The 12,750-nt window shown below is 42.8% G+C and overlaps 1 protein-coding gene across 12 annotated transcripts in view; it reads right to left on the bottom strand.

The window, feature by feature from the left end:
• LOC112318205 (protocadherin alpha-C2) overlaps positions 1 to 12,750 on the bottom strand; it is a 186,943-nt gene that overhangs the window by 68,047 nt on the left and 106,146 nt on the right. For 2 of the 12 annotated variants that reach the window (XM_024575335.4, XM_071219494.1), the window contains exon 1: positions 9,182 to 12,145. The exons of the other annotated variants lie outside the window; for them this stretch is intronic. In XM_024575335.4, the coding sequence (XP_024431103.3) occupies positions 9,182 to 11,629 (2,448 nt within the window). In that variant the 5' untranslated portion in view covers positions 11,630 to 12,145. Of the gene's footprint in view, positions 1 to 9,181; positions 12,146 to 12,750 lie in introns of those variants that run through there. 12 annotated transcript variants of the gene reach the window in all.

Raw genomic sequence — 12,750 nt, 5'->3', positions numbered from 1 at the left:
TTTTCTCTGTATATGCTTACACTAAAAAACAAATAATAAAAGTTTAAATCATAAAATGTGATTATCTATAAGAGGAGAGGACTAGAGTGAAGGAACAGGGATAGTAGATGCTAAATTTCTCTAAATACACTTTGTTTTATAAATTTATTATGGAACGATGTATATATTTCATATAACTATTAAAAATTAGCCCTGCCTGGTGTGGCTCAGTGGATTGAGCATCTGCTTGCAAACCAAAAGGTTGCCAGTTTGACTCCCTCTCGGGGCACACGCCAGGGTCCCCAACTGGGGGTGTGCGAGAGGCAACCAATTGATGTTTCTCTTGCACATGGATGTTTCTCTCCCTCTCTTTCTCCCTCCCTTCCCTTCTCTCTGAAAATAAGTAAATAAAATCTAGAAAATATATTAAAATTGTTTTAAAAAGCAAGCCCTAAATTTGAAAGGAATTTGAAAAAAATGAACCTAACTCTGTATGTAGTTGGTGGCTTAACTGTGCAGAGATGAATTATTCTAAAATACTTTAAAATACAATAATTTGTACCATATGTGCCCAGTGAGATATGACCTAAAAATGAAAAGAATACCAAAAATATTAAAATGTTACTGTAATCATATTGATGGTGTTGTGCTGATATTGTTTTCTAAAAGTCTATTGTTTGAGTAGTTTGGGGTAACAATGAGTAATTATGCTATTGTAAATGCAAAGTGGAATTTTTGTTGTGGGAAAAAGAAGATTCAAATGCAATATTGATGCAATTAGGTAAAAACTTTATAGTGCTTAACTTGGAAAGATTAGAGTTGAATTTGTGATGTATAAATATTTTTAAAAATGCAGAGTAACTGAAAATATCTAGAAACACTGACTCAACCCCATAGCAATAAGCATACCTATTGTCCAGATTCTATCTCTAAATATCGTCTCCCTTGAAAAAGAACTGAAGGATCCTTCAAGAATAGTTGATTCCAGGTCTGAGATAGGAATTTTATAAGATGAACCTGAATATTTTTAATACCCGAAAACAGACATTCTTTTTAAAATAAATTAAATGATGGTGGGGGAAATGAAGACAACTATAACTGAACAACAATAAAAAAAGAGAGAGAGAAACATAAAAGTGGTAACTTGCTTCTGGCCAAGATGGAGGTGTAGGTAGACACACTGTGCCTCCTCGTACAACCAAAAGAAGGACAACAGCAATTTAAAAACAAAAAACAACCAGAACTGACAGAAAATCGAACTGTATGGAAGTCCAAAAACCAAGGAGATAAAGAAGAAACATTCATCCAGACCAATAGGAGGGGCAGAGACCGGCAGCAGCCAGGGCAGAATGGACTTGCGGCAAGGCGGTGGCTGGTGGATTGTGGAGTGTGGAGCGGGACAAGCCAGGCTGCAGCTGGCAGACCCCACAAGGTGGTGGCTGGCGGACCCTGCAGCCCCACATTCATGCATAGATAAACCGGGAGGACCAGAGGGGGGGCGAAACAGACCTCACAACCCAGGGCTTCAGCGTGGGGGAAATAAAACCTCAAACCTCTAATTAAAAACACCCATGGGGGTTCAGGCAGCAGCAGGAGAAACTCCCAGCCTCACAGGAGAGGTCGTTGGAGAGACCCTCAGGGGCCTAGAGTGTGCACAAGCCCACCCACTCAGGAATCAGCACCAGAGGGGCCCAATTCGATTGTGGGTAGCACAGGGAGTGACTGAAATCCGGCAGAGAGTGGAGCAGGTGCCAATGCTCCCTCTCGGCCCCTCCCCCACATACAGTATCACAGTGCAGTGACCAGCATTACCCCACCCTGGTGAACACCAAAGGCTCCGCCCCTTTATGTAACAGGCATGCCAAGACAAAAAAAAATGGCCCAAATGAAAGAACAGATCAAAGCTCCAGAAAAAATACAACTAAGCAACGAACAGATAGCCAACCTATCAGATGCACAGTTCAAAACACTGGTAATCAGGAAGCTCACAGAATTGGTTGAATTTGGTCGCAAGTTGGATGAAAACATAAAGGCTATGCTAAGAGAAACAAAGGAAAATGTACAGGGAACCAATACTGAAGGGAAGGAAACTGGGACTCAATGGTATGGACCATAAGGAACAAAGAAACATCCAACCAGAAAAGAATGAAGACACAAGAATTCAAAAAAATGAGGAGAGGCTTAGGAACCTCCAGGATATCTTTAAATGTTCCAACATCTGAATTATAGGGGTACCAGACAGAGAAGAGGAAGAACAAAAAATTGAAAACTTATTTGAACAAATAATGAAGGAGAACTTCCCTCATCTGACAAAGGAAATAGGCGTCCAGGAAGCTCAGAGAGTCCCAAAGAAGTTGGACCCAAGGAGGAACACACCAAGGCACATCATAATTACACTACCCAAGATTAAGCAGAAGGAGAGAATCTTAGAAGCAGCAAGAGAAAAGGACGCAGTTACCTGCAAAGGAGTTCCCATAAGACTGTCAGCTGATTTCTCAAAAGAGACCTCACAGGCAAGAAGGGGCTGGAAAGAAGTATTTGAAGTCAAGGACCTACATCCAAGATTGCTCTATCCAGCAAAGCTATCATTTAGAATGGAAGGGAAGATAAAGTGCTTCTCAGATAAGGTCAAGTTCAAGGAGTTCATCATCACCAAGCCCTTATTATAGGAAATGTTAAAGGGAGTTACCTAAGAAAAAGAAGATAAAAAATAGGAACAGTAAAAAGGACAGCAAACTCACAGTTATTAACAACCACACCTAAAACAAAAACAAAAGCAAACTAAGCAAACAACTAGAACAGGAACAGAACCACAGAAATGGAGATCACATGGAGGGTTATCAACAGGGGAGTGGGAGGGGGAGAGAGGGGGGAAAGGTACAGAGAATAAGTAGAATAAATGGTAGGTGGAAAATAGACAGGGGGAGGGTAAGGATAGTATAGGAAATGTAGAAGCCAAAGAACTTATATGTATGACCCATGGACATGAACTATAGGGGGGGAATGTGGGAGGGAGGGGATGGGCAGGATGGAGTGGAGTGAAGGGGGGAAATGGGACAACTGTAATAGCATAATCAATAAATTTTTTAAGTGGTAACTTTATGTTTAAAAAAATGAATTAAATGAGTCTGTCACTGCAAGGAAAACTGACAGTATTTGCTGCAAATAATAACATATAAGATTTTGAGTGAGAATTGTAATTTTGAAAAACCTGTGTCCACCACTGTGAACTTGCTACTTCCCAATACAAAAAGTCTGTCTCATGAGGTCAGTAGCGGTATTGACAGATGCGATATTTTTGTGACTGTATAATAAAATGTGTCTACCTTTGGAAGATCTGTATAGTTCTGTGAACAAATATTTCCCAAGCAACTGATAAACCTGACTTTTAGAAAAGCATATAATGGCACTGACTGGTGTGACTTGGTGGACTGAGTGCTGGCCTGTGAACCAAGGAGTTGCCAGTTCAATTCCCAGTCAGGGCACATGCCTGGGTTGTGGGCCAGGTCCCCAGATGGGGGGCAAGTAAGGGGAAACCCCATTGATGTTTCTCTCCCCCTCTTTCTCCCTCCTTCCCCTCTCTAAAAGTAAGTAAATTTTAAAAAATGTTTTAAAGAAAAGCATATAATGGCCCATGGACAGGGAAACAAGGTAGGGACTGACTGTGGGAGTGTGGGGTGGGCTGGGTGGAGGAGAGCAAAGGGGGAAAAAATGGAACAACTGTACTAGAACAACAATAAAATACTTAATAAAAAAGCATATAATGTAAGGAAGGGATGAATGGTATTAGCATTTTAATAGTCACTTATGTAAAGTGTTCAGTATTAAAGTATTACATTGCATGAACAAATAACACAAATCTAGAACAACAAAAAAAAAGCAATAACAATGAGATACTAGTACACACCACTACAATGATGAAAATTTTAACGGCTGATGATGCTAAGTGTAACGAGAACGTGGAATAATGAGAACTCTCAAGTACTGCTGGTGGGAGAGTAAATTGGAACAGCTAATTTGGGAAACTGTTGGCAACACCTATTAAAGCTGACCATACCCACACCTAATAGCCAAGCAATTCCCACTGCCAGCTACATAGCCAATAGAAATGCAAATATATGTGCACCAGCGACATAAGAAAAATGTTCATAGCAAAACTGTTCACAATGGCAAAAAAACCCAAAAAATGTACATGAACATAAAAATGGATAAATAAACTGAGATAGATTCATACAATGCCATATACAGCAATTTAATGAATGAATTGTTGCCACACAGCAGCCTGGATGAATGTCACACACATAATATTGACTGAAAAGAGCTAGACAGAAAAACATAATCATACCATACAATTCTATTTCTGTGGTGTTGGAACTCATAATAATGGTTCTATTTCAGAAGGGAGTAATTATTGGGGAGGGTTGGGGGGTTGAGGGTGCTTGTAACACTCTTCTTTGCCTCCGTGGTAGCTCCCTGAGCATTGGATCAAGCCACACACTCTTGATATATGAACCTTTATTTATGTCGTACTTCAGTTAAAATCTTTAAAAGTAAAACTTATGTGAAGCAGCTAATACTACACTGACTGGAAAATTTTCAGCTTGAAATCCATACATTAGAAACAACAAAACTTGAAAATCAGTAAAGCTCAACCAGAAGCTAGGAAACAAACAGCGAACTGAATACAAAGAAAATATGAGGAGAGAAATAAAGCAGAAATCAACAAAATAGAAAGCAGATATAGAAGAAAGAGAATCCCAAAAGCCAAAAGTTAGTCCTTGAAAAGGAGAATATAATTAATAAACTGTTACTTCCAAGTCTAGTTAGGAAAAGTGAGAGGTGACAATAACTAACATCAGAATTGAAGAGGGAAATATCCCTACAGATCCTCAAATGTTTAAAAGGTTACAGGAGGACATTATAAACAACTTTATGCTAAAATATATGAAATTTTAGATGAAATTAACTTATTTCTGGAAAAACAGAATTTCCAAAAATGAAATAATAAAAATATGAATAATTTTATTACTAATAAAGTAATGTGATATCATGATTTAAAACTTTCCCACAAAGAAAACTTAAGGAACAAAAAGCATCACTAATGAATACTACTAAATACTTTAAAAAGAAATATCACCAATCTTAGCAAATATGTCCTTTAGAGAAAAGAAAAAAAGAGAGAAAAACTTCTAACTTGTTTCGTAGGGCCAGCATATCCAATCCTCATAGGAAAGAAGAATGACAAGGCAATCTCAAGTAATAAATAAGATGCAAAAATCCACCATTAAGATATCTTAATTGGTTGGTTTTATTTTGTATGAACATCATTTTGAGTCTAAACAAAACAGCTGTAATCTTTGCTCAAAGATACTAAAGAATAAGCATATACCTGAATTCAGAGGGTACATTTCTGGGGTATGTCACAAAGAGCTATGCTATGAAAATGGTACATACGTAGTTGGCAGCCAGGTGGCTCTGGGAACAGCCAAGAATTTGGGATGGGATACAAGGTGTTTCTCTTTTCCTGCAGCTCAGGAGACTGTGTGACTGCATATTCATTCCTGGGTTCCAAGACAAGTTCCAGCTGAATAAATAATGACCTTCTGCATTTATAGCTTAAGGAGGGAATTATTAACCTAATTCTTTCCCACAAATGAATTGTACACATTTCCACAAATGTGTATAAAAGAGACATGAAGTTTATTTATATCCTGAACCATTCTCATTTCATAAATTAAAATTAGGAACAAAATGAGCAACCACCTTTATCATTTAGCTTAGGTTTTTAAGAATAATTCTTACCCACAAATTCCTTACTTCCTGTAATACGTCAGTCAAAACCCTGGACTCATCCATATTCACTCGACGTTCTGCCAAATGTTATTTACGATATTCACGTCATGTGCATTTGTGCAATGTAAAAACCTTGTAGCAATTTAGTTTACCTTTATCCCAATACAGCTAAGTGTTTTTAGTCTCTGAAATAGTATAGTTTCCCTCTAACTGCAAATACTGAAGGCAACCAAAATCAATAGGTCGTGAACTTTATCAGACATGTTGTTAAAACTTTCCCACTCATACATTCCCCAGGCATTGCTTTTTCCCTTCTGTCCGTGCAGGTTGTATATTCCTTTTTAATATTTGAAGTCTCTCTATTATATAACAAATACTATTTTACTGCCTACATGGTGTTTTTTTTAAAATCTGAATATACTTCAGATGCCATGCAAGCTTCCTTAGCTATAGCGCTCTAAAGTTTTTCAGTGTGGTTACCAGCTTCAAAGTCAAAATAATCTAATTAACCTTTGGAAAAGTCTACTTAGGGAATATGTGTTAACAAGTAAAAACACCTAGAATGCCAGAACATTCTACAACTGTTGGTCAGTGACACCACAAAGGGGGATAGGTTGTACGCTACACACCCTGGCAGAAGAAAGTTCTCTGAAAATAACAGGACGCTAAAATAACACTGGTACATTTGAGTTATCATGTTCATGCGGAACATTTAATAAAGTCAGTTGTACACCTCTACGCTTTACTACAGAAATATTATCTAAAAAATTTTCCAATGCAATTAATTTTAAGTGCTAAGTAGAACTTTATATCTCAGAGGTACCATCTTAGATAACAACCTAAAAAAATTAAATTGTCCATCAAAAATCTTTTTAAAAAAATTTTATTATTGTTTAATCACAGTTTTTCCCCATTTCCCCCCCCCATTACTCTCCCCTGCCCCACCAACACCCACCTTCCACATTCCACCCTCCCCCCCCCACCATTGTCTTTGTCCATGGGTCTATTATACAAGTTCCTTGACTTGACCCTTTCCCTTCTTTCCCCCATTATCCTTCTCCCTTCTCCCCTCTGGAAAGAAGCCAGGAAGTGAAAGACAAATACCATATATCTCACCTATAAATGGAACCTAATCAACAAAACAAACAAGCGAGCAAAACAGAACCAGAGACATGGGAATAAAGAAGAAACTGACAGCATCCACCAAAAATCTTAACGGGAAAATGGGCACGAGACACATGCTGTCTGATCGCCGAGTGACCCAGCTTTGTTATATCTGGTCAATATTGCCAACAGGACAGCGATGGGTATGAATGTTTTTCTAAGTTTCTTAAACTGATAAATTTTAATATTGTAAACTAGGTTAAAATACATTGTAAATTAAAATATGACAGAAGAGCTTAGAATTTGAACAAAATATAAACACATGCATCAACATGATTCTATATGACTCAGGCACACGGTTAAAATTATTATAAAATGATACCCGTTTCAAAGAGCTTTTGTTGCATAACATTTGAGCAATAAGTATTTTATTTCTAAAATTCTGTAATTGTTATTAAGGCATTCAATGACAAACTTTTTTTTCTAAAGAATCAAGGTTGGATCAATAAGCAATTGGATAGGAAAAAGTAAATAATTAATGCCTGTGTGAATTACAAATATTCCAGATTTATTTTTTAAAAAAAGCAAACAAAATATAACCAGAGACATTGAAATTAAGAACAATGTAACAATAGCCAGAGGGGAGTGGGGAGGGGATAGTGGGGAGAGGGGTCTATAGGAGCTACTATAAAGGACACAAGGACAAAATCAAGGGGGATGGTAGAGGTGGGGGAGGGAGGTGGGATTGGCTGGGGTGGGGTGGAGGGATGGGGAGAAAATGCAGACAATTGTAACTGAATAAAAAAATTTTCTTTACCCATGTTTTTATATATCATGCTTCCTTTATACCAGGAATCGAACCAGAGACCTTTTGCTTCACAGAATGATGCCCAGCCAACTGAGCCACACTGCTCAGGGCCATCCGAAAAGTTTTGAAATGCCAAGGGCCACTATGGATAAATTTAAGTATTTGAATAATTTAACTTTTATCAGATGCATTACTTTCAAATATGGTATTTACTTATTTCTAAGTATATTGGCTTCTAAGATAATAAGAATATTAAATTCAACTTGAATGGACTTTGAATGGTAAGTTAGCCTTTGAACACACCTATGTTCCTGACATAATTATCACTCTTCTTTCTTGGGAAATACATGAATTCAAACACACACCAAAAGGTTGTCAGGTCCTATACACATTAATGCCATCATCTTTCTGTCTATACAAATAGGTGTTCTGAGACATGCTTATAATTTCTATGTTCTTACTAACACTCCATGCAGCTATTAGCTGTGATGGGGGTACTATTCTTTTAAAAAAAGACTACTTTGCCTAAATGGTATTCATGTAAAGTACAGCCTGTACTGCACTTTATTAAGTGGTGTATCATACAAGATCCAATTCACATGACGTCTGAGTCCCTCCTCCATGCCCACACGTTCTCTCATGTTCTCTCTCTCCCTTCTTTGAACATCCACTGTGATTTATTTTTACATTTTTTAGGTTTTCACCAATTTTACTCATGTATTATAAAGTCTGAGCAAATGTCTCACCTTGCATGATATTAAGCTTGTATTGTGCAAAGACTCACATTGTTTCATTCCCACTTTTCGTACCAGAATGTCTTACACATGTACCTGTTACTCAAAATATTTTTCGAATGAAGGGATATTTGCTTTAAGTAATTCCTTTTTAAAATTCCTAAACGGAGTGATTTAAATTTGTTTTGGGTCATTTCTTACTTGTACCAAAGTTTTTTGTGCTTTATTATTTTTACTTTTGGACCTTTATATTACTTTTATTGTTCTTTAATACGTATGAATTTCTTACCCTTGTTTCTACTCTACTTTATTTTAATCCTCATCCAAGGATTTGTTTATTGATTTTAGAGAGAGAGGAAGGGAGAGAAAGGGAAAGAAACATCGATATGAGAGACATCGATCGGTTGCTCCTGTACACGCCCCAACTGGGGATTGAACCCACAACGTAGGCACGTGCCCTGACCAGGAATCAAACTCGTGAGCTTTTGATGTATGGACAACGCTCCCAACAACTGAGCCACCCAGCCAGGGCCTTACCTTCATTTCTAAAAAATAAACTATAATCTCCTTCAGTCCAAGAACAGTCTGTTAATACTGTTATTAATACTGTTAATACCCCCAGAATTCTTAGTAAAGGGTCTGCTAAGCAGGAGTGTTCAACTCAATGAATTAAATGTTGTCAAAGGATCATCTAAGAAACATTTTTAAACACCTGGCAGCCATCTCCTGGTCAAGGCAATCAAATCCCATGAAATTTGCTTACCGTGGCATTGACATTGGCGTGATCTTTCCTGTTCCGAATCTGAACACATGATATTGGCAAATTCAGTCCTACCCCAGTGGCCAGGTTCCTCAGGTCAACAGCACTGCACTCCCCACGCCAGGGCAAACTGTTACTATCGGAACCAAGTCCCAGGGAGGCCCGATAGAGATAGGTCTGAGAAAGTCTCTCGACCGTGGTGACATCTATTGTGGTTGATGTCACACAAGGATGCGAAGCCATTTTCCTTCCATACCTCAGCTCCTCTGGAGAGCGACAGCAGCTTTGAGAGCAACAACTTGGGCTCTGGCTCAACTTGATACACACAAAGTAAAGTAAGCACCCCAGAAATAAAAAAGAAATACAGGCCAGGGCAATAACTAAATAGAGGTTCTGGGCAGAAAGGTGCCCTCCTGTTTCCCAGACATCTTCAAAGTCTGGAAGGACCCGAGGGGCGGAGTTGCTCAACAGCACGCCCAGCAAGACCGAGGAGGAGAGTGGGGGGTCTCCATGATCCCGAACCATTACCACCACCCTCTGTTTGACTGCATCGGTGGGAAGAACTAAGCGAGCAGTACGGAGCTCTCCCATATTGGCTGAAATTCGGAAAAGGCTAGAGTCAGAAGTCTGAGAGATGTGGTAGGAAAGCCAGGCATTGGAGCCGCTGTCTGCATCCTCTGCTACTACTTTTGTGACCAAGTGTCCAGTTTGGACAGAACGGGGCACGATTTCCACTGGGACGGTGCCATTTCTGGTCAAGGGAAACAAGATGACTGGAGCATTGTCGTTCCTATCTACCACGAACAAGTTCACAGTCACTGCTGCACTTCTGGGAGGAAGGCCGCCATCCTGGGCTTCCACTTGAAAGCGAAAGCCCTTGAGCTGCTCAAAGTCAAAGGAGGTTTTGGCAGTGATAGCCCCACTGGATGATTCTACTGCCACCAAGCTAGAGGCTGTCTGCCCTTCAGACGTAAGATCCAACAATTTATAGAAGACAAGACCATTCTTCCCCAGGTCTGGGTCCTGGGCAAATACACGGCCTAGAGAGGCTCCAGGGCCATTGTTTTCGGCCACAAAAAGTTCCTGTTCTGGTTGAGGAAAGCTTGGCGTATTGTCATTCACATCAGCAACTGACACAGTCAGTGTCATGCGGGTGCTAAGTGGTGGTGAGCCACCATCTGAGGCGGTGATCAGGACCTGGTATTCGCTGACCTGCTCCCGGTCCAGTGGCCCATCAGTCAGCAAACTGTAGTAATTGCCAAAAGAAGCCTTTAGCTTAAAAGGGCCTCCATTGGAGTTGGACATGCTGCAAGTGACCTTACCATTGGGACCAAAGTCCTTATCCCTTACACTAAGGAGAGCAATCACTGTGCCAGGGGTGGTGTCCTCTGAAACTGGACTGGAGAGAGTCAGCAGGTTCACCTCAGGGGCATGATCGTTCACGTCAGTCACTTCCACCAGCAGTTTGGTGGTGCTAGCTAGACCGAAGGCACCTTCATCCCTCGCCTCGATATATGCCTCCAACAGCGTTTCAGGAGGACCTAGTAAAGCAGCTACCCTCACCTCCCCACTTCTGGGGTGAACGTGAAAGCGGTGACGAAGCTTTGCTTGCGTGCTATTGCTTAAGGAGTACCGGATTTCCCCATTGGAGCCTTCATCCGGGTCCGAGGCCTGAACTTGAAATAACACAGTCCCATTGGGTACAGTCTCTGGCACCTTGGTGCGGTATACTGTGCGCTCAAATACTGGGGCATTGTCGTTTGTGTCCACTACAACGATGGTGACGTGTGCGTCCCCGGAGCGCGCCGGCCGCCCGCGGTCCTGAGCGGTGAGCACCAGCCGGTGGGTGGCGCGTTCCTCGCGATCCAGAGCTTTCACCAAAACCAACTCCGGGTATTCGCTGCCGTCGACCCGCGACCCCATGTCCAGGCGAAAGTGCTGGCTGGGGCTCAGGCTGTAGCTTAGCACCCCGTTGCTTCCCTCGTCGGCATCTTGGGCATTAGGGAGAGTAAAGCGGGCCCCGGGCATCAGGAACTCGGGGATGTGCAGCTGCACGTCGCCAGCAGGGAAGACAGGTGAGTTGTCATTGATATCCAGGACGTGAACGCGAATATTGTGCAGCTCCAGCGGGTCCTGGAGCACCAGCTCATAGGTCAGGACGCAAGTAGCTTTGGCCCCGCACAGATGCTCGCGGTCAGCCGGCTCTAGGACCACCAAGCTACCGCTGGCCACATCCACCCCAAAGTAGAGCTCCTCGTGGCTGGAAAGGAAGTGAAAGTTCCGCAAGGACAGAGCTGCTGCTGAAAGCCTCAAGTCCGTCAGGTCTCCTACGGCTACGCCCGGCTGAGTCTCCTCCAACACTGAGTACTCGAGCTGTCCCGCCGCAGAGCCGCAGGAGACCCACAAACATAGAACCGCCACCCTCCAGCCCACCATCCCCCCTGCTGCCATCCTCGCTCCACCGGCGGTGACCCGGGACCATGCTCCGGACTCCCGGAGAGCACAGCCGCGGTAAAGAATTTGAGCCGGCCGGCAGCGCTGCCCGCTAGTGGTTCCGCTTTCTGAATCCCGGGATTGCCCCGACTGGCCTGCGGGGAGCTAGACTTGCGAGACTGGAGGCTGGGCTGCCGTCTGGGGAAGCGGAGCCGGCTGGGAGCGGAGGAGAGCAGCGCCGCCTAGGGGTGCAGAGACAGGCGAACGGCCGGGGTGGGGACGCGCGCTCTCCGTTCCCTGCCCGCGGGGATCTCGCCCGGAGCCCGGGCAGCGGGGCTCTGGGCGGGCAAGGAAGACGCTCAGAGAACCTAACACATCTTCCCTTAATGGGTGTTTCCCAGGACAACGCCCCGAGGCCGCCGGGGGCTTAGCCTCTGCAACCTCTGCCTGAGCACTGCTTATAACCAGGGCTAAGCGCAGCTGAGCTTCTCTCACCAACTGTTGGAGAGCTGAGCGTCCAGTCCCCGGCGCTCGGACCCGCTGTCCCCCTAAGTGCCCGCGGAAGAGGGTGGAACTCCGAGAGGAACCGCAGGGCGGAGATGGTGAGAGGCGGAACCTTGACCGTGAACAACCAGCCCTTCGAGACTTAAGGAAACAGCAACCCCAACCCTAGTGCTTTGGTGCACTCCGTGCTTGATTCCCAACCTCTCTGCTGAGGGTTAAAGTCTCTCCTGCGCCTCAGAATAATCCCAGGGGCCACCAAGATTTCAACAAAGGCATCCAGAAGGGGTCAAGTTGGGGAACAGTAACCTCCCTCAAGCTTCCCCCGGACTCTTGTTTTTGCGATGCACCAAAGTGGGCGAGCACAAGGCTCACGGTCCGACGTTCCACTTTTGGTGGGTCAGCGGTTTCTCTTTCCCCGGGAGGCCCTACTGGGAGAGTTTTGCAAGCGGCTGTTAACGTTCTGGTGAGAAAGGAGGTCAGGAGCCAGTCAATATCAAGCACCAGAAACTCACAAAGATGGACTACTTATCCCCAAACAGGACCCGCGAAGTGGAAGGGAGAGAAAGGTACTGAGATACTATTCAGAGAGTAACCAGGAAACTACTTGCTATTTAGAAAACAGCAATGAGGCGGAG

This window comes from Desmodus rotundus, chromosome 10, assembly GCF_022682495.2.
Source record: "Desmodus rotundus isolate HL8 chromosome 10, HLdesRot8A.1, whole genome shotgun sequence".
In the NCBI taxonomy this organism is placed as follows: Eukaryota; Metazoa; Chordata; class Mammalia; order Chiroptera; family Phyllostomidae; genus Desmodus; species Desmodus rotundus.
This window is presented reverse-complemented; position numbering and strand designations above follow the sequence as displayed.